The sequence below is a fragment of the Brienomyrus brachyistius genome, chromosome 1 (assembly GCF_023856365.1).
Source record: "Brienomyrus brachyistius isolate T26 chromosome 1, BBRACH_0.4, whole genome shotgun sequence".
Classification (NCBI taxonomy): domain Eukaryota; kingdom Metazoa; phylum Chordata; class Actinopteri; order Osteoglossiformes; family Mormyridae; genus Brienomyrus; species Brienomyrus brachyistius.
The window spans coordinates 50,861,249-50,882,341 of record NC_064533.1 but is presented as its reverse complement, the minus strand read 5'-3'; the positions used below and the strand labels follow the sequence as shown (position 1 = coordinate 50,882,341).

At 44.5% G+C, this 21,093-nt stretch overlaps 2 protein-coding genes across 8 annotated transcripts; one reads left to right on the top strand and one right to left on the bottom strand.

Moving 5' to 3' along the window:
- Window positions 1-3,969: 3,969 nt before the first annotated feature.
- ercc5 (excision repair cross-complementation group 5) lies at window positions 3,970-15,430 on the bottom strand. 6 transcript variants are annotated; one of them, XM_049006394.1, is made up of 16 exons: window positions 15,337-15,430; window positions 14,863-15,053; window positions 14,535-14,710; window positions 14,300-14,415; window positions 14,104-14,193; window positions 13,821-13,881; window positions 13,402-13,545; window positions 12,875-13,070; window positions 11,208-12,377; window positions 10,769-10,983; window positions 10,387-10,506; window positions 6,926-7,139; window positions 6,503-6,647; window positions 6,057-6,257; window positions 5,328-5,412; window positions 3,970-4,714 (listed from the first exon to the last, which is right to left on the bottom strand). In XM_049006394.1, exons 2-16 carry the CDS (start codon window positions 14,948-14,950, stop codon window positions 4,241-4,243), a joined length of 3,495 nt encoding a protein of 1,164 aa, XP_048862351.1. In that variant the 5' UTR covers window positions 14,951-15,053; window positions 15,337-15,430; the 3' UTR covers window positions 3,970-4,240. The 6 variants fall into 6 exon arrangements, with proteins under 6 accessions (XP_048862351.1, XP_048862354.1, XP_048862352.1 ...); XM_049006397.1 differs by lacking the exons at window positions 14,535-14,710; window positions 14,863-15,053; window positions 15,337-15,430 and having other exon boundaries at window positions 13,832-13,881; window positions 14,300-14,348; XM_049006395.1 differs by lacking the exons at window positions 14,300-14,415; window positions 14,535-14,710; window positions 14,863-15,053; window positions 15,337-15,430 and having other exon boundaries at window positions 14,025-14,155.
- blzf1 (basic leucine zipper nuclear factor 1) lies at window positions 15,418-20,591 on the top strand. 2 transcript variants are annotated; one of them, XM_049006401.1, is made up of 7 exons: window positions 15,418-15,564; window positions 16,250-16,338; window positions 16,537-16,937; window positions 17,224-17,423; window positions 17,514-17,642; window positions 17,721-17,937; window positions 18,459-20,591. In XM_049006401.1, exons 2-7 carry the CDS (start codon window positions 16,314-16,316, stop codon window positions 18,630-18,632), a joined length of 1,146 nt encoding a protein of 381 aa, XP_048862358.1. In that variant the 5' UTR covers window positions 15,418-15,564; window positions 16,250-16,313; the 3' UTR covers window positions 18,633-20,591. The 2 variants fall into 2 exon arrangements, with proteins under 2 accessions (XP_048862358.1, XP_048862359.1); XM_049006402.1 differs by lacking the exon at window positions 15,418-15,564 and having other exon boundaries at window positions 15,571-16,338.
- The last annotated feature ends 502 nt before the right edge of the window (window positions 20,592-21,093 follow it).

The window sequence follows — 21,093 nt, the reverse complement described above, 5'->3', positions numbered from 1 at the left end:
GATATTCAGCATACGTGTACTGTGTTGTTGCATATATATGAAATGGTTTGTGTAGAGCTAAAGTTATTCATATTACAAAAAATAATAAAAAATAATATAGAGAATATGCGAGTCATCGAATTGATATTAAGTATAATTATGTTGTACCAACGGTATCCTGAAGAGTTGAGCTACTTATCTAGACGGGCTATCGAGCCTTTTTGCGCCTGTGCAGTTTCACCGTTTTGGGATTAAGGTTGGGTTTTAGGGGTTAGGGTTAGGGTAAGGGTTTTTTGGGGGTTAGGGTAAAGGTTTTAGGGGTTAGAGTTAGGGTTATGGCTATCGATTAGCACTACGGTACCCTAACTCGACAAAGTAGCTCAATTCGTCAGAACACCGGCAGGGCGCATATCCCAGCATGCCTCGCGTGTAAATAGCCTTTGTTATTATTGTTGTTTAATGTTAATGATTACATTTCCCTATTGTCGCGCGTGTGTTTGCCAGTGTCTTGTGTGTACACAAGTGAGTCTCCGTGTCTCTTTCTGCTCCCGGGAGACCTCGCTCCACCCGACGCTACAATATTATTATATAATTAGTTATAGAATGCCTAATTCGGAGAAGTAATTAAGTAGATAAACCGGTTGTCATAGCTCAGTTGACAGCGTGTATATCTGAACATGAACAACCAGGAGCGTTTATAGTGGATTTCTAGCAATTAATAACTTTTAAATTCTGAAGATTAACAGGTTTTGGTGAAATTTATCGTTGTTTTTGTGGTAAAAAGAAAGCAGTTTTCTTAGAAAATACTAAGTTTATATGTTATTTTACGCAAAAATTTTGTATTTAAAGAAACGTTATTTAACATTTTTTTAACAGATCAATTGTACAGTGATTCACTGTTTTTTTATATATATATATTTTTTCTGGCACCCCTGCTGCCAGAATTTCTCAGTTTTTTTACGATTTCTTTTACAGTGTATGCAAGCACATATAGGATAACACTATACACATTATTAGATAAATAAACTGCATGGCTGATGTAAAGAGCTACTGGTATTAATAACTCGGAGTGTTAGGTGGATAACGATCAGACAGATAGTGTTCGGCAGCTGTACAGCAGGTGGTAAAAAGATCAGAACCGATTCATTAATTCACTGCCATAAGCAATGATGAAGAATACCGGCTCCATACTTTCATCTGTTAAGAAACTTTAAGAAATTTTGCCCCTTCTTTGAACTAGAACTAACACAATAACACAATAAGCTCACTACAAATAGTATTTAAGATACATGACTCCAAGTTTAAAATTGCATGCAGTATCGCCAACTCAGTTATTGATTTATGCAATTTTGCAATATTATGACTAATTATACCTATTTACTATGGAGGGAAATTCACTACACAATTAGGTAAAGCCCTCCACACTTGCACGGCTGTAAACTATTAGCTCTGACACACTGTTATGAGATTTTAAAATGTGATGTACGCAGACAAGGTTTCTGTAAGGGTATCTTTTCAGTGTGTAATTGGGGCACTAAGGAGCGACGTGCAGGATGCGCTAGCAAGACACCCCTACCCCCCGGCGGCTAGCACACTCCTGAAATGGGGGCTTTAAATAGATGATGGATGTGAGGGTCCTGTTTCCCTGGAAAGGCCAGAGGTTCCATTGCATTCTCACATATTACCTAAAAGAGGAGAGCCACAACATTATGTCATACAGGGAACAGTGCCACTGGGTCGAGAGTCACATGGCAGACAGGCCTTGCCCCTCACACTAGGCGCATAGTGTAATGGTGTAGTGGATGGCTTATTTCATGATAAATAGAGTGAATATTGATGAGCAGAGAGCTCTGCTGGGTGCTTTACATCTCCTTTTGAAGCAGGATTGCAAACTGCTCATGCTTTATTCATCACAAGGTTATAAACACAGCAGCACGGAGCAGAGGTCAGCAATAATGTCGGCAGAGCAGACTCGGGGCGTTTTCAACTCGGGCTCCGCACAGAGGGCGGGTCACTCGTTACTCACCTGCCGTCACCTGGGAAGCGACAATGCTTTCAGGCAGGCGGGCGTGCCTTAAAGTGGCAGTGAGCGTACAATCTCTATTCAGTCAATCTGGCACCATCCGAGGACTGCTGATCACATATGAGCAAAATGACTTAAGGTCATGAGGCAGCGTTTTTTGAGCTATGTTGCTGGACAATTGACAGCCAGATGAGACGAAGGGCAATGATCTGGAGCTGGATGATCGCGAAAAGTAAGAAATTTGTTGGCCAATATCAATGGGAAAACTGCCCCGTGTGTCATCACTGTTACACTTGATGTAATGCCTTTAACACTGTTTTGGAAAAATCTACCTAATTTAATTTCCTGTTCTGCATTGACATTGCAGCGTTGTTGTTACACATTATCTCACATATATTCTCAATATATATCCCATCCCTGCCACCCTGACGACCCATTTTCCTGACCTCTCAACAACCACCTCCTTTCATTGTCTCTACAAGCTGCCTAATACTGTTCCCAGCACAGCCTTCCCATGAAGACACCTGATCTCCCCCTCCTATCCTCCGTACTGACAGCTGCAGTATTACATAACCATAAGCAAGCCAACAGAAACCATAAAAAGTGTTACGCTCAGTCGTGTTTGGCTAATCCCACTTTAAATGCACTGTGCATTAACACTGCGCTGGGAGCTATATTCACCTGACCACAAAGCCACGCACATGTGCAAGGGATTCAAAAGCAATCCATAACAATCCCTGTTATGCTAAAAAAAGGAACTGGCCCCAGTGCTACTTGATATGATAATTTCGCTAATCTATTGTCAACCCCCTCTCCCCTTTGACCTTTGACACGAGGCCCACATTCTCAGGTGGAGCCACTTCCAATTTGCTCCATCTCTGACGCGCGCTCGTTCTTTGCCGGCACCCTCTCCGGCCCTGGGACGCACCTCTTTGCCCGCCACCCAGAAACGTTCTCCCCCTGACCAAAGGCCAGGCAAACCCTCGTCCTGCTTAGGATGACAGGAGCGAGTGATTGCAGCAGCTGCTTTGACATAACAGGATCAGCCAGGCTCCAGGAATGAGCCCCGGGAACCCTCTGACCATAACACGGAGAGCGGAATGCATTACATCACTCTCCTATTATCAGCGACGCTGCAGAAATGCGGTTCTGCCCTAGCGCATTACAGCCACCACCTAAAGTTGCACCAAAACTTTTTCGAAACGTTACAAAAACGATAAAAGCCCTTGGTAATAGGGGGCATTTGAACAATCGGAATTATAACACCAGAACCATAACAAACATCCAGGATTCTGGTGCTCAGATCAACCCAGATTTGTTTACTAACAGTAGCACACCTGCATCTAAAACTTAAAGGATGTACAGGTGGTTAAACTGCATAAACTGACATTTCATACTAGTTAAAAATGTGGTGAATTAAGTAAAATGTAACCATTTCATTGAATCACTGTGTTGGGCAACACGAGAGCCAAGTTACTTGAACATTTTCAAATCCATCTACTCTTGGCTATTGGTTGTCTTTGAGGTCTGTGTGTCCTGGGGGAGGGGGGGGGGCATTCTGCAGCTCAGCACCTCCACGATCCCAGAAAACACTCCCATTGGAGTTCGCTGACAGGGCAGCTTACGTGTGTAAAGAATGAGACCGGCGACGTGAAAAGTATAAGGGTGGATTTCCTTCAGAGGGCCGCAGCAGCTGTTCTTAATATCCGTGACGACCAGGCTGCGGGGACCAAGAAGCACAAAAGGGGATTGAGAGGAGTCAGGCCAGCAGAAGGGTAGGGGGAGAGGACGGTTATGAGGTGGGGAGGGGGTGTCTGCACAGACAGGAAAACAGACTCGAGTAACAGATGCTAGCATACTAAGTAGGTCATGAGGAGAACTGGGCGAATGGTTCTGCATGCTTATTTTCAGACTTCTAGATGCTGCTGTTTTACATCCAAAGGCAGACAAGAATAGACTAAAGGAAAAAGGTTTCATTGTTCCATTGTGTTGTAGAAAGCATACAAACATGAATGTGATTTTAAAAATCAGGACGTGGTACAACTGTACAATTTCATCATTGAGCTGTCATTGTGCACCTGCACTTACAGTAATCCATACCTGACAAAGTTCTTCAGCTATTCCTGATTATTACAGATTATTACCATGACAGAGTGGCCATGATGCTCAGCACACTGAGGCCGTAGAAGGTACCTCGCAGGAATATCATTTTATCATCACAAAGAAACGGTGCCCCTTTCATCGCTTTCGTGGGTTCTTCCCGCGTACCCCCCTCCTACCCCGACCCCGTGGCTTGTTCTCAAAGACGGAACGTGCGGTAACCATGGTGACCCTGACATCAGCATCACTGTCGTCCCCTGAGCTGCTGCTGCTGCCTGGCCCTGCCCTCAGGGGACTGAGTTTGGGCTTGGCCTCAGGTGTTGGGGGCTGTTCCTCCGACTGCATAATTCCACACCCCTCCTCCTCTCCCCCCAAGGAAGGCACACTGTCCGCCATGACCATAAACCCCCCAGCCCACCCCTCATCCCGAGTCCCCTCCACATCCGCTTTCTCGGCCTTAGACGGTGGGCAGCCTTCATCATTCCCCCCGTCTTCCTCATCCTCCTGCTCCTTCCTCTTGAGGCAGGTGACGGCGCGTCGCAGCCGCTGGCTCTGGATGGCCTGCCGCTCCTGCTGCTCCAGGCGGAAGAAGGAGTCGATCCGGAGCTGTGTCTGGGGAAGAGGACGGTGGGAAGAGGCTGCAGTAACCGCGAGGCAGTTGACGGACGGGTTAATCGCAGCGCATCAACCCATCACGCCGTCAATACATAATCCGGCGGTGATGGCACACGATGGGAATGTCAATCCCTGCACCTCTGGACCCGGCCCACCTGTTCTCCCAGAAGGGCCAGCGTTCGGAACTTGATAAAACGACTAAAGCCCGACTTTCCACTGACCTCCATCATGTGCCAGATGCACAGGCCCCGCCTCTTCATCCACAATGGATTACTTTATATGGCATAAACCCAAACAAGCACTAGTTCTCGTAATTCTGCTCTCCATAAATGGTAGGAATAACGTATAATTCCTAACTACGCTCCCTGATGACCAGAAAAAATATGGCTGATGCATTTTCCAATGAACCAGATTTTTCAGGCTTAGCAGATATTAATCAGTGGAAGTTGGATCCCATGGAACATTTTAAGCCCAGCAGAGTATCTCAAAACCCGGTGAAACATTCGCTTATTCGCCGTAAACATGCCCTGCCGCTACTACCTGATATTAACCCGGCTCAAATCGAACTGGTATCTCAACGTGCGACGTCTCTGCCCAGCCTGCCCCGTACCTGCTGGATGTTCAACTTCTTCATGACAGGTTGCAGAACCTCTTCTGTCCTCCTGCTGTTCCAACCAAAGCGACTCAGGCAGAAGGTACAAGGGAGTCATGGAAGAGAGTTATTGTGACTTGGCATGAAAACTGAGCAAAATGAATGAATAATAATGGGTCCAGTGACTAGCACTGCTGCCCCACAACTCCAAGGCTGACCAAAACCAGCCTGCTTGTGCAGTTTGCATACTCAGATGTTAAATGGACTTATTCCGACTATTTCGGTTTCCACCTGCAGATCAAAGACTACACTAGCTACAATAGTGGTCAAAATTGTGGAAACACCTAGTATTTTAGGCATTGCGCTTTAAAAATTACTACACAAATATTGACAGTAATGTTTAAAAACAATGAAAGAATGCTACAACTACCATACACTGAACGATTAAATAAGTGACTGGAGCAAAAGCTGAATAAAGTTCTGCAATGTCTAAAAATTAGAAGTGTTTCCACAATTCTGGCCACTAGTGTAGGCTGAATGACATTGTTTGTGTGTGTGTGTGTCCTGCGTTGTACCGCCATCCCATCCCGACTGTACCCCAGTCATAGGCTCCATGTCCCCAGTCCAGAATGAGTGTTAGAATATGCATGAATAGTCTAATAAACACTCATAGAATTTTATTCTTGGAATGAATGTTCCCATTACCCCTACACTCTAAGACCAAAGAAACTAAACAATAAAGGATATTCTTTAATGAGCTCTATTTGTGGGCGGCCCCAGCTAAAGGCCGCGCGCGACTCGTCCACGGTGGGATGCAGGTAGGCCTGCGCCACGGAGGGGTTGGGGAAGCCGGCCGGCAGCTGGATGCTCCTCAGCTTCTTCTTCACCTTGGAGTCGTTTGGGTTGGGAGCCACCTTCATGTTCTCCTGGGCCTGGGACCACCACTCGCTAATCCAGCCACAAAAAGCATAGTTTGTCTTCCATCATGCACTAGTCTAACGCAAATGAAGTTTCAGGATAAAACAAACTGTAACCAGGGAGAAAAAGACTCACTGAACACAGCAGGAACATCTGAGAACATTGAAACTACCACTTAGACCCATAACCTCCTAATTCAAGCTAAGTGCCTGAGGGACACGACTCTGACATGAAGATACAACACTCAGGTCATAAATGTAGTCTCCCCGCCTTACAACAAGCTTATTAGCGGCTCCATGCCTCTCCCAGGAAATTCGTTGAGGATCTCCATGCCGGTGACGTAGCCCACGCCCGGAACACCCTCTGTGTAGTCGCTGCCCAAAAGGTAGGCTAGGTTGATCAGCTTAGCCTGGTCCAGGCCTGGAGGACATAGATCATGTTACTGGCTGAGGACTGAGAACTCTAATATTAAAGTATATAATAACAAAGACGTCTGATTGGGCAGAAAACATCATCTTTTGAATGTTTGAATGTCTTTCCCCTGGGTGATGATATCTTACAATGAAGAGTATTTGAATACCAGTAATACTCAGATGCCAGATGGTAGAAGGAGCCATATAAGCCCAGACAACATGTACGCAGGATATGAAAGCCCAGGGACAGATGGGCAGAAACGTTACTGTGCTAGGATCGCTCACCGAGCTGGTTCTTAATATCCAGGTACTGGTACTGCTCTATGTATTTGCTGTGAGCAAAGAAGTTCTTGTAGACGTGCCGAGCGCCGAAGAGCCAGACGTCACTGTCATCGGTGATGGTGCCGTGGGTCTGGTCCAGCTGCTCCAGTGCGGCGCACTGCGCCTCGGCCTCCATGGGCGCCACCAAGAAAGGCACGCCGAAGAGGCGGAGCAGCTCCTGCGGGGTCATGCAGCAGCTCAGGAGGCACAGAGAGGAGAAACCTAGAGACACTAAATTCGTGTACTTCCCCCCCCGTCTTGGCTGACACTTGGTATCTCCCTGTGCCACATCGAGCTTCTGCGACTCCCCCTACACTTTTCCAGCTTCCCTCATAAACTGCACAACACAAATAAATGTAAACCACACAAAATTTATATATTTGTATAGAAAGTTTATAGCATTAACTTTTTAAATAAATTTTCACGAGTGCTTCTTCAATTCCTCTCCCAGCTGAGCCCGGTATAGGCACCCAACCGCGAGAGAAGCGCTATAAAACACTGCACTAGAAATCAGGGAGAGTATGTGAGGTTTTATTTCTTTAGAAAACACACCATAACCACACTTGTGCAATATTTCTAAACACTTCAAAGCATTCCAGTTCATTTCAGCAGCTGTACTTACAAGCCAGTACACTCATCAGCATATTTAATTACCTATCGATAAATTACCAAAACTGGATCCATTCAGTAAAATCCCCAAGTGGGTCTATTCTGCACGAAGGCTTCTGACATCATAAAACAGCATTCATGTGTTTTATGAAGTTTATCTAAAGCTTACAAACATGTTTACCTTGGGCTGGGAAATGATCAACAGTCATTTGACACATGAAGGGTCTTTAGTTGAAAACTAAATATTGGGAAGAGGACATATTCAGAGTCGGAGCTTGATGGAAATGTTAGTAGAGGCTTATTAAATCACATTCAACAGCGGTCGGGTGATGCTAATTAACTGGGAGCCGAAAATCCCTCTCACTTAGTCAAGGACTAATAGACAGAGTGGAAAACTCAGGCTAAGGTCAGGCTTTCTTCTCACTGATGGGGCAGGGTGCTAAGCTTGCGGGTGGGGGGGGGGGGGGGGAGTTAATATGCCTCTCTGATACTAGGCCTTTTCCCACCTCGAGAACTTTTTTCAGAAAACAGGAACTTTTTCAGGAAGAAAGGAATTCCTAGCACGTTCCCACCGCAGGAACTGATTGCAGGTGCTGGGAGAGGGGAGTTCCTGAACTTTTATTTAGTGCCTGCTCTGGGTTATATACTTTATGCTCAACCAGGAACTACTGGGGTAGAGCTTATTAGAGATTCAACAGTTCTCCGGAAGAAGTCGAACGGTTCAGTTTGGTATCCATGGTTTGACGAATGTAGCCAAACTACGAGTACAGTTCCAACAGTTACAGTTAGTAAAATGTTTTTTTGGATCAGGAAAAAAAAGGCCATAAATGTATTTTCTGTACGGGCGCCACCTACGCGAGAGTTGCAGCCAATCAATAGCTAGTTCATGCTTTGCGAGTTGTTCTTGGTTTGAAAAGGAAAACTCAAACACGGCTAGCAGTAGCAGCAATAAAGTGGAGCTACAGACACATCACCCTCATGAAGGTCGGGGTGTGTGGGAGCATAACATGACAGCAATTACAAAAGATTTATTGCTAAAATCGCAACTCTCTGGAGATATTGCTCTACGTGTCTTGTGTATATTTAACGGCAACAGAGAGTGCGAATGCCCATTTATACCAAAATCACCCGAGTCTCTGTCGCCAAAAGAGGAAACCGGCCGTAACACAGAAACAGCCCAAACTTGCAGCCGCCTTTGAACAACCACTTCAAACCGGATAGACACAAAACTATGACAAAAGCACTGGGAAGTTTTATAGTGAAGGATTTTCAGCTATACTCTGTGTCGGTTTTTTTATTCTTCTTGGCAATATTATTACACTACAACTACTTTCTCTACATATATCAAGTTCATATCAATTTGTTACACTTTGACATTGTTGCCTTTTTTTGTTAAAATCTACATTTTTAAGTAGTTCAACGCTTTACTTTAACGAAAATACATTTAGAAAAATGTATTTGAAGTTGAAATTGTTTTTTTTTTTTTTAAATACATAAAAACCACGCCGAATTGAAACCATGTTTCTTAAAACCATGATAAAACTGAGCAGAGCAGTAGCATCCCTAGGGCTGATAGCGGCGGACTTTGCTGATTGGTTAACCACAAGCACCTGCGCCAACTTGGAAGTTACGCAGAAGTACGGGGAAAAGAGCTGGAAGTAGTGGAGAAAAAAAATTGAGCAGATGAATTTTTTATATTTCAATTACAATAAATGCATTACTGAATATCTTTCTTTAGCTTGCATCTCCATGTTTCTGCTTCGGAAAATATTGCAACATGGGGGGTGGGGGGTAAAATGAAAAGCTGTGTCCTGTTTTGTACGAGTACAGGATCCCTTATTCTGTACTGCATAATCAATCCCCTCACTCCCCTCCAATAATTAATAGAATAACTCATTCATTCTCCATTGCTTTGGGGTAGCGGTATAATTTCCTCGCTTATATATCAAGTTTAATCTACAAACGTTTTGTGTTTCCCATAGTTATTTAGCACAAAGATCACGGTTCCTATTGTGTGGTGGTAATGCGACATACAAAAGTGGCCAAAATCTGCAAATGTTCCCTGATGAATCTGCCCAGGAACTGGAAACCAGAAACCAGGTTCCTGAACTTTGGTGTTAAAGTGCTTCTGATGTAAGAGAAAGAGCAGATCAAACAAGAGGTAACACTAATAAGCTTTCTAGGAACTTTGCATTGACCCTAATTTAATGCAACTAACCTGAAAATTACTAGCACTATTTTAGAAGACATAGGTGCAAAATAAAAAATTCACTTGGTTAGTCTCAAACATTGTCCCCATAAAGATAATCCATGTGTGCAAAACACACACACACACACACACACACACACACACACACACACACACACACACACACACACACACACACACACACACACACACACACACACTTAGTACCTGGCCTCATCGACACACCATTCCTCATACAAAACACACACATAATCACGTCACACTGGCCTGACCTGCAATATAAATATTTCCACGGGGTGTATCATTTGCACTGGTAAATATGAGCGGATATCTAAAATAAGACAGCATGCCAGGGCCAGCTGGGAGGCACAGAAGCCCCCGCAAAATCCACAGCCTTCTGGTAACACCCCTGGCTTCAGAACTGAGCCAATCAAGTGCTCCCTATGTTGACAGATGCTTTGCTTGTTAACAAGGTTTATTCAGACCCCTGCTGACAATCTGCAGAACCAGGTGACTCACTACAAATACAGGTAAAATTTACCTTTTCCCAAACAAGCATCTTTCAAAAAGTAATATTTATTGTATATGATGCAGGTGGAATACTCACCTGGCTTTCCTGGTACATCTGTCCTGTGACTGTAGTGGCGGTACGCTCCTGTTGCTGTTTTTGAGCCTTTAGGGTGCTCTCCTGGGACTCCAATGATGTTTCCAATTGCAACAGCTCCTCCTGCAGCACGGGATGAGCAATGACAATGGGACAGAGATCACAGCTACATTCTTTGGCTAAATTTAGCTGATGCTAAATGCAGAAAGTTTGCATCATTTTTACATAACTGGACGTTTAGGTTGGATACACTGCACTGCGGTACTCTGACAGGTTCCTCGCCTTGACCACTATCTGTTGCCTTATTTGATTCTTTATTGCTGCATACCATAAAACCCATTTTACAGTCTGTACTTCAGTCCTGAAGCAGAATTCTGGTGATTACCAGGTCCACATGCTCCCATTCTCCCTTAGCCGTTTCAGCACGGGTCTCCTGAGACTGCTTGGCCTCATGTTCCACCACGTCAGTTTCAGTTCCTGCTGGACGTCCCCCCTGCTGAGTCTCATCTTCCTCTTCCTCCACACTGCCATTCTCCTCTTCCTCCACACTGCCATTCTCCTCTCCCTCCTCCTCTATATCTGACACTTCGATGAAGCTACCTGTGGAATCATGACATCTGAACATTGAGATTAGTCCCACCAGCACCACCCAGGATGTTATTTAGACAATCACACCACCAGCTCCTTCATCATGGGATTGTGCCCTACATCACCACCTTGTACCAGATTGATACACAGCTATTCCATGCATTTGTTGTAATACGAAACGCATACAAATCAAACATGCATACATGCATTGCTTGATGGCATTTGCATCATCCTACCTTCAGAGTCACTTTCTACATTCACAGCTTCACTTTCAACAACTTCCTTGACATTGGTTGGGCTTTCCTCAGTGCTATTTCCTGGGTCAAAGGTCACTTCCTGTCTGTTGGGTAAAGGATACTGGGCAGGATGTGACGGCTGACATTCCGACCTCATCATGTCGTCTTTGGCATTGTCCTTATCCAAAACGAAGCAGATCGGAGATGAGGTGGATCCTGATTCTGGTTTTGATTCTTGTATCTGATCTAGCAATTTTATTTCCTCTTGAGCAGATAAAAGAGAAAACTTAGAGGCTGGTGGGACTGGTCCAGCATTTGAGACTGTGGAAATGAGATGGGAATCATCTGTCATCTCCTTATTGTCCCCTACTAAGCTACAGTGGAGGACCTTGCAATCGTCTTCCACGGAATCATCCTTTTCACTCTCTGAGCTGGTGATATGAATGATGGAATCAGCTAATGGCCGGATGGGAGCTGTGGAGTGGCCAATCAGACTAGTGGTATCTGCTAGATCCTCATTCAGTGATCGCTTGATAGGGACTAATGTGAAGGGTGGGGCATCTTCACTGGAGTGGCCAATCAGACTGGTGGTATCTGCTAGCTCCTCATTGAGGGATTGCTTGATAGGGCTTGATATGATGGGTGGAGCACCTCCACTGGAGTGGCCAGTCAGACTAGTGGTATCTACTAGCTCCTCGTTTAGGGATTGCTTGACAGGTATTGATGTGAGGGGCGGGGCATCTTCACTGGAGTGGCCAACCAGGCTGGTAGTATCTGCTAGGTCTTCATTCAGAGATTGCTGGATAGCCAACATGGTACGAGGTGACAGCAGCTCACTGGGGTGATGTTCCCCAAGTATTATGACGTCTCCACTTTCTTCATCTGAGCTACTGTTCATCATGGCTGCTTGAATGGCCTTCAGGGTCCGTGGTGATGGAGGTGCAGCTTCTGCGGCAAAAGTGTTACTGGGTGGGGAGGGTGGAGGCGATGAAAGAGGCGCAGCATCTGGAGTGAGAGTGTTAACAGGTGGGGAATGAGGCCTCTTTTCAGGACTGTTTTCTGAGAGGGGGCGCCAGAGTGGTTCTGGCCTCACTTTTGTTGCTGTGGTACCAGTGGACCAAGGTTGAACAGCCAGTTCCTTCTCTGGAAGTTTGTCCTTGTCCTTTGATCCTGAGAAGGACATTTTTTTTTAGCTCATTTTACAAACATATCATACAAAGTTCTTACCAAGTTTTAAAAAAGCAGTATTTGCCAGACTTCCTCTGCCTTGCCAGGTCTTAATAAAACACTATAACATTTCATATAATTAACCTGAGCATTATAATTACGTGACTATAAATAACACTTTGCGTAAGAAATTTAAGAACTCAAGAGTGATAATTCCCACTTTCTGCTTGTTGATCCAATAACTATTTTTGCAGCTGTATAATTTGATTAGCAAGTGTTTCCATCCATGTGCGATTTACATAATGGAGGACAAGTTTCTTATTTGGCCAGATGGTGTAAAAGCCTTACAAATTATTATAAAATAAATTTATCCTACCAAGGGAAAAACGATCAGATGTTATGACATAATGTTACAGTGTTAAGGTAAATCACGTCTATCACACTGTCCTTAAAGACATTACCATGTTGGTAATCCCCCGAGTGTGCCCAAATGCACGTACCTTTGATGAGAATGTAGTGGGTGGTGTCCTCTGATACCAGGGCACGGGTCTCCACACTGCGGCCCCCGTCTTCATCCTCCTCCAATGGCCTGAAGCCCCGTTGTGCCATCTCCCGTTCCACACCCTCCAAACGCTGGTTAAGCTGGTTCCGCTTCAGCAAGCCGGCCAGCTGGTACTGGGAGAAATCCTTGGATTTCTGACAGGGAAAACCAATGTCAATCTCTCCTATTGTGGCTCACAAAAATCAGGGCTCTGGCATAATTTCACAAATAAAAACCCTGGATAGCAACTGTGGGATATTCTAACATGGCAGTCATGGTATTTATCTCAGATAAAAGCACACCAAGCTTCTGCCAGCTCTTATGACAATCCTAGCTTTATTTTTTACTGCAAATACTTTGCTGTGAGTAATTCTAAACAGCACACTCAAACTAATTAATGCTTAAATGTCTGCTTAAGGGAATAGGAACACGTGCAGTGATTTGGAAAATGTGCAGTGGGTGCAGTGTGGGGGCCGCTGTCAGAACCTCTGGGGGTCTCTGGAACATGGTCCGACGTTTCTTGCTAAACTCCTTCATTTCTGTCAGGATCTCATGTTTGACCTCTGCTGGCAGTTGTGTGAAATCCTCTGAGTCAATGTCCATAGAGTTGGGGTTCATAAAGATCTCCTCCTACCAGAAAACGCTACTTTACTCATGCAGAAAAAACAAGTATTAACAACAGGCAGGAGAGGATTAAATTGCTTTAACTACAATTAATCACAAAAACTACAAACGGTAAAATTGTATTCCCAGCCAGTAACAGATACATTGTGTTTTAAAGGGACACTATAAACCACACCTTCATTGCAAAATCATCACATAATGGATCAAACTGGAGCCCCGACGCTGAATAATCTATCCATCTTCAGCAAGTTGTCTCTGAATATACTTCAAACATGCAGTACCTGTAACCTACGTCGATTCTGCAGGCTCTCTTCCCACTCCATTTCTGCTTCATCCTCAGAACTGCCCAAACAAAAATCAACACACATCAACTTCAAGTCAATTTGCTGAGTGTAAATGCTATTTTAAATGAATTTTTGTTAAAAAATTATGAGTATGAGATGTGCAAATATTTAGTAACAGGAGGAGAAATTCTTCTTACTAGCCTTATAAACCTGTCATCAGGTTTTGCATTGCCTTGGGTTCTTCGAAAAATGCAACAAATACATTTTTTTCCAGCTTCACCTGTTTGTCTCCTTTTCTAGGGCCGGCAACACATAAATGTCATCAACTTCCTCTCTTCTCACAGATGAAATACTAGGCAGCTCCTCTTGACTGAAACGAGACAAAAAGTGACAGGTGTGTGCAACTCATCTGTGTTTCCCGTGTCCTGCCTCTCTCTTCACTAGCAATGTTCCCCACTATATCACATCATTCTCACCTTGCGTTCCCAAGCGCAGCCTTGATAACCTGTCTCTTCAGGAATGTCTTGAGCAGTTTCTCATTGGTCTTCTTAGATTCCATGCTCATTTCTTCTTTCCTCTGTCGACGAATGGCCTGGCAAACCAAATGGGTGAGACTGTCATTGGGAGAACTTCTCCACTTTGGCTAATCCCATTTTCTTTATAGTCTCTCTTTCAGCCATGAATCTCTCTGACAGATTCTGCCATACTTACCAGAGTCTGCTTCTTAAGAAGCGGTGCATCCCCATCATAAATGAAGACGGGTTGAATGCGGAAGAAAAGGAGCTTGCAGAGTCGGTTGAAGAGAGTGAGGAGATGAGCATTCTGGACACTGTTTCCCTCGCGATCCCTCACGCCCTTCACCGCCTGATTCAGCCAGATACTGATGTCTGTATTAACGTTTAGGAATCGGTACATACGAGCAAGTACAGACCTGAAAACATGGAGACCATACAAAAATACATACACAACCACTTTTACACTCAAGTATAAATAAGATGCAGGAACATAATAAACGTTAACTTTCCACAAGAAAGGATACCGACAGCAAGAATCTTTCCCTCCAAAGTCTCGGGATTAATAGGTTTCCCGGTGCTCTCAAGGAGTTTCCACAGTCCGTGTACTCCCATGGCAGCACACTAAAAATCTGTAGTTCAATGAACGATACGACTAATACTTCGCCGGTATAATTCTGACTGCTTCCAGAATGAAATCTAACTAGTTGGAAGTAGCCTAGAAGAACAAATACCCACAGAGTAAATATGCGACCATAAACACTTCAAAGCCCTCTTTAAATACATAATCTTAACTAAACTGATTAACTAAGAACAGTCACATACTTCGATGTATAAATCGGCCAGCCACGAAAACATTAAGGGGTAAAAACGGGTTAAATCAGGTGCATCCGTTATTAAATTCCTACAGAACAACATAATCACATCATAATAGTTCCGCCTACTCCACACATTTTCAAAAGTACAGCCAAAGATAGAAGGTTTTTAAATTCTTTAAATACCATCTGAATATGTGGTTGATTTAGGTGAAGTTTAATTTCTTAGGATTATTTTTCATGTTGTGTATTCATTGAAAAACAGTTTACAGCAATAACTGAGCATACGCGCATTCTCGTTAACGAGCACAAAAGGAAGTGCCCTGACGTCACCGGATACTTTCGTTTACGACTGGGGATGGAGTCGGCGGCGCTTGGTTGTTAGGAAGGCGCTCCATTGGTTTAAATCATCAGGTGATTTGTTTGCTATTTCGGTTCATTTGGCACGATTGTTTTACTTCTGAATTTCATTCATATCAGCTGAGAAATGCGGTGTTGAGATTAAGAAATGTATTTTGTTTGTTCGGCGTTGTTCCTGTTGATTTTTTAAGTTACGTCGACGCTTGTACAGGAGCTTGGCAGATATCTGTACTGTAATTGCATTGAATTAACAAGCTAGCTAATTTGTTGTAAAAATGTTAAATCTCTAACCGTCCTTTATGCCCACTTAACTAAACCAGTAAACGAATCAGATGCTTTCCACCATCGTTTAATCAGGAAATGTAAACTTTTTTGAGTATCGAATTTCGGGAAAATTTCCCTTCCTCGTTTTGTTTCGATCAGACGATGCGTCATCTGAAACGTTTCTTTTCCATTGCGCTTCCTAACGGCAGTCGCCATTGTCAAGTTATGTTTGCTCTAGATACGGTGTTCAATATCAGTTTTCTGTTGATTGTAATTAGGCCACCCTAGTTTTACCATTTAATTAGCGGCGGTGAATTGTAGAAACGCGAGCCTTGCACCCGTGATTGTTGTACATTGTGCTGCAGCTCACGTGGTGTGAAGCATTGATTATCCGCGTGGCTCATTATTTGATCCTAACACTTATGTGCTGACAAAACAGGAGCCCTGTAAGATCTAAACTGGATTTGTGTTACAGCATTAAAACTGAAGTACTCCCTGAAAGCACAAACGATTTTTTTTTTACCTCAATTGTACCCAAGATGTCAGCTATCCTACAAGTTAAAGGTAATGCACTTTTCATATATTACCTTAGACGAATGTCGATCTATTGCAGTAACACACTAATAACCTTGTGTTAATGCTAATATTAATGTCTAATAACGTCACATATAAAATGAGTGATTATCAATTAGTAAAACAGCATCAACATTGACTGATTGTGTATCAGTACGTGGACAATCACACTGAGTAACTGTGTTGCAGCTCCAGTGCCTTTGCGAGGCTCTGGAGATGGCATGGAGATGGACGTGGTGCCGAGTGCCCCGGAGGTCACTGCAGAATCGCAGATGGAGGTGGCCCCGCTCCAGCATAGCCCCAAGACGATGCCTGTAGCTGTGCTCCGCCCAGGGGTGCTCCACCTCGGCAAGGTGGGTCGTGAGGCATGTATGGAGGTGGAGGCCACACGTATCCTGGTGCCCCATGCTGCCATCAGCCGGAGCACGCGCACCCAAGCTCCAGCCCCTGGCTTGGGGGAACAGGGCCCGCCGGAGTCCTGCAAGTCGGCCCAGGACTGGAAGGCCACTCTGGAGAAATTGCAGAACTCGGAGCACCGGCTTCTGCGTGACAAGGAGGGCCTGTCTAATCAGCTGCGCGTTCAGACTGAGGTAGGTTGGGGCAAGGAGCTCCGCAGAATGTGAATTTGATCAGTATTCTGGGAAGAGGAGATCTAAAATGCAAAGGAGGCTGTCCCACAGTCTATGACACTGTTAGTGTTTTTATGCACGATTGTGTGGTTTAAGTTTATCTTGTGTGGTTACGGTTGGGTCACATGATCCTAATGTTAAAACAAACTTACTGGTGAAATGCAGTGACCTCTCACTGCATTATTCACCATATTTAGCGCTGTAGTATTTTACCTGTATAGTGACAGGCTCCGCTTGCGCTCTGCAGGTGAACCGGGAACTGAAGAAGCTGCTGGTAGCTTCGGTGGGGGACGACCTCCAGTACCACTTTGAGCGTCTAGCCCGGGAGAAAAATCAGCTAGTGCTGGAAAACGAGGCACTGAGCCGGAGCCTGGCCCATACGGCCGAGCAGCTGGAGCGCATGAGCATCCAGTGCGACGTGTGGAGGAGCAAGTTCCTCGCTAGTCGGTGCGTCTGTGCATCTGTCTGTCTGTCCATGTGTGTATGTGTGGGGTCGTAATGGCCGACGAACTGACCAATGCGAGGGCGGCCCTGCAGGGTAATGGCCGACGAACTGACCAATGCGAGGGCGGCCCTGCAGCGCCAAGCCCGCGAGGCCCAGAGCGCCATCCAGGATCTGCTGTGCGAGAGGGAGGAGTTCTCTGCCCACATGCTACACACACACAGGTAAAAGCCCCTTCCAGTGCATGCCACTGGACTCCCTAGTTTGAAACGGGTTATGGGACGCGTCAGTGTTTCCCGCAGGGCCCTGGAGCAGCTGCTTGTGTCGCTCCAGTGGGGCAGGCAGCAGACGTACTACCCCAGTGCCCAACCACTGAGCACCGGCGAGCTGGCGGTGGCCAATAAGAAGCTCGCCGAGGCGGTGAAGTCTCACCTGCTGGGGAACGTGGGTGGCAGCGTCCTGAAGACGGCCCAGGCGTCTGAACTCTGCAGCTCCCCGGCAGAGAAGATGGCTGAGAAGGTGTGAGCATCTCCGCAGGGGTGTCTGCCTGCCAAACATCTCAAACTTGATTAGTCTTTGGATGGGAGATGTCTAGGGCAGTGTTTCTCAGACCGGTCCTTGGTGACCCTCAGGCAGTCTATGGGAAGAAAAATGTGGACCGTCTGGGGGTCCCCGAGGACCAAGGTGAGAAATACTGCTCTAGGGAACACTATGTACCAGCTGGAAGAAGTATTAGGTGACCAGCAGGGGTCACTGTTCTCCCAAACCAAAATACCAATACTTCAGTGCAGTATTGGACAGGCAGATGCCGTAGAAAGTCCTCCTCTGGTCATTGAGTATTGCATGCTGTTCCCATAAAAGCCACATTAACCCAGTTAGGGGGTGCAGACAGTTTCTCAGCATTTCAGAATCCCAGTTGAATGCAGTTTTTTTTATTTTATCACTGCAGTTCCTCTCTATCTCACCCGGTTCTTGTAGCCTGACACACATTTCTTTATGGTTGTGGTTATTTGAACTCAGATTTTGTTTCTTCTTTACAGGTGTTGAGGTGTCTGGATCCTATACAGTGTTCTGATGACCAGTGTAACTCCTCCTCCTCCTCGACATTTTTGTCCAATAAGAAGAACATTGGGCGGTTCCATCCATACACCCGCTATGAGAACATAACCTTCAACTGCTGTGAACGGTGCAGCGGCGAGCTGCTTGTGGTGTAGGTCACGCTGTCTCCGGTATTGTCACCATCGCTGCGAAAGCAGAATTTCTGTGCTCTCCTAAGGAGAGGGAAGACTGCTGTGGGTGTTCAAAGTGATCCTTGTAGATGGAGTACAGGAGAGAGAACTTTCCAGACTTTTTATCTTTTGATATGTTTGCAGGTGGTAATATTAAACCCCTCAGTGTTAATTGAATGGTTGCTGTAAGCTGGTAAGCTTGAAACTGAAGTGTTTTTGAGTGGAATTAAATGACTGACTTCTCGATGGATAGATCCATGGTACTAAGGAGTCATCTGCATATGTTAAAAAAAATGAGTGATGAGCAGTGCTGGGATTCATGCCTTTTTTTCTTGACTTTTTTTTTTGTTTGTTCATTATATAGGAAAGTTTTTTTTCCTGTTTTAAAATAAGTGTTTTGAAATTCTGCTGATTTTTCAATCAGCGATGGCCTTTCTGACTTGTTGGCTGGCCACCTCTTGGTAGAAAAGGGCCTTCTGCTCCCTGTGACAATCTGCATGTCACTAGCGTGGAATTGGAAGGCACCGTTGCCATGTGATTTAACCCCAAGAGTCGTAAATACCCAACTTTCTCGGTCAGTGTATATCCATAGGAGTGATATGTGGCTTAGTGAGTTGGGACACTGCGCCTATAGCCAGATTATTTCAAATGGTTCAGTCCCAAGATGAACAGAGCGATTTCGGCATGGGGCCGAGAGGAATTGCTTCAGGGACTGTCTGCCCCTGCCCTCTCAAAAAAATGTGTGTCACTTAGGATAAAAGCAGCTGCTAAATAATTAGAAATGTCAACAAACATGTGACTATTTAAAGTCTTAGGATGGACTCTGTTTGCTTCTCCTATGAGAAATGTATTTAACAAATGGCTTCAGTAGAAAGAAACGGATTGTATAAAAGTGTTGATTGACGTACTGTAAGGCTTGACAGTGTTGTGCATTAAGGAATCCTGCAGACCAGATTAATAGTGAAACCTGTCTGTCTCTTGTGGTCTGGCCCACTACAGAGACTGTGTTAATTTATAAACATATATATATATATTTTTTTTATAGGTCTCTAATTTTTTCCCTCACCAATCATGAGCTGTGAGACCAAATAAAAATTGTGGCCTGAGTGAGTTTTAAATGTGCTTGAGTGTCTGTAAAATTAATAATAATAAAAGAAAGTTTTATAAAACTTGGAGGATTTACTGTGTCCTTCAACAGTCTGTTAACAGTAGTGACCTAATGCTCTGATGAATTTAGCATAATTTTTGCATCTTTAGTTGAGGAAGATGCTTTAGATCTCTCTGGATTTAAATATTTGAAATCACAATGAAGCTGCATCATGTAATTTTAAAATCTCTATAAATGTATATGCAAATTTATATTACATACATTAGCCAGTTAAACATGGAACGTGTTATGATATATGGATAATGGCAGCTTTAAATGTAATGGGATTTTGTGGTGTTCTATGCCTCTTCCTGGAAATGTATCCTGAATTTGCAACGTGTGACTCTTTCTTTTGATTGAGTCAAACTGACGGGAGTATCTAGTATCACAACATGAATTACAGCAGGTTCCTTCTTCAGAGCGCCTACCATTCCATTTTCCTGACAGTTTATACACGCAGCACATTGTTGGGTGCAAAATGTTTTTCAAGGGGAGCGAAATGGATCTGGAGTTTCAAGGTTGTTTTTGCGAGGAGCCCATTGCTCCTGCATGCCCCGTTTTTTTGCTCTGCTGTCATTCTCTTTGATTTAGAGTGTTTATGTTCAATTGTTTTTAATATAAAATGCCCAGTGTTTCTGTACCAAAAGCCCTCCATAGCAGAATTCTGCTTCTATTCTGTGTAAAGTATTTTTAGTCACTTGTTGGTCCCCCTCTTTATTTTAGAAAAGTAAGAACGTCTTTGAAGGGTTTGTGTTTTTTTCCAAGCTGGGAGTAATCTGGGGTTTCTCCGGCTGAGTTATTCGTGGCTCTACTTCATTTGAGATGTTATAAAATATGCTTGTGCAATGAATGTGTTCCACCGTTGTTTGGAAACTGATGAAAACAGCGGGAGTGGGGGGGGGGGGGGGGGCGTCCTCCAAGCCCTTTGGATGTGTCAGCAGTGTCCTTCAGGATCAGCAAGGGTGTTTTTTTTGGGGCGATAAGCAGTCAGATGTGTTTGGTGTTCAGCCACCTTATCGGCAACAACAGCCAAACAGATGCCATGTGCTTCTGGACCAAAAAGACAAACTGTGCAAATGTCCTTATTACTCCACTTCTGACCATACATATGTACACCGGGTTTTACTTTCAGTATAGCACCGAAAGGTTTTATACTCCATGTACTACATGCTGCTACACAACCCTCTTTTCCCACTTCTAAAATGCAAAAGCCTTTTTTAAACGGATACTTTAAGAATCGCCTTTGGCATTAATAATGGCACCACAACCCACACTAATAAATGGTGGTGAACTGTATAC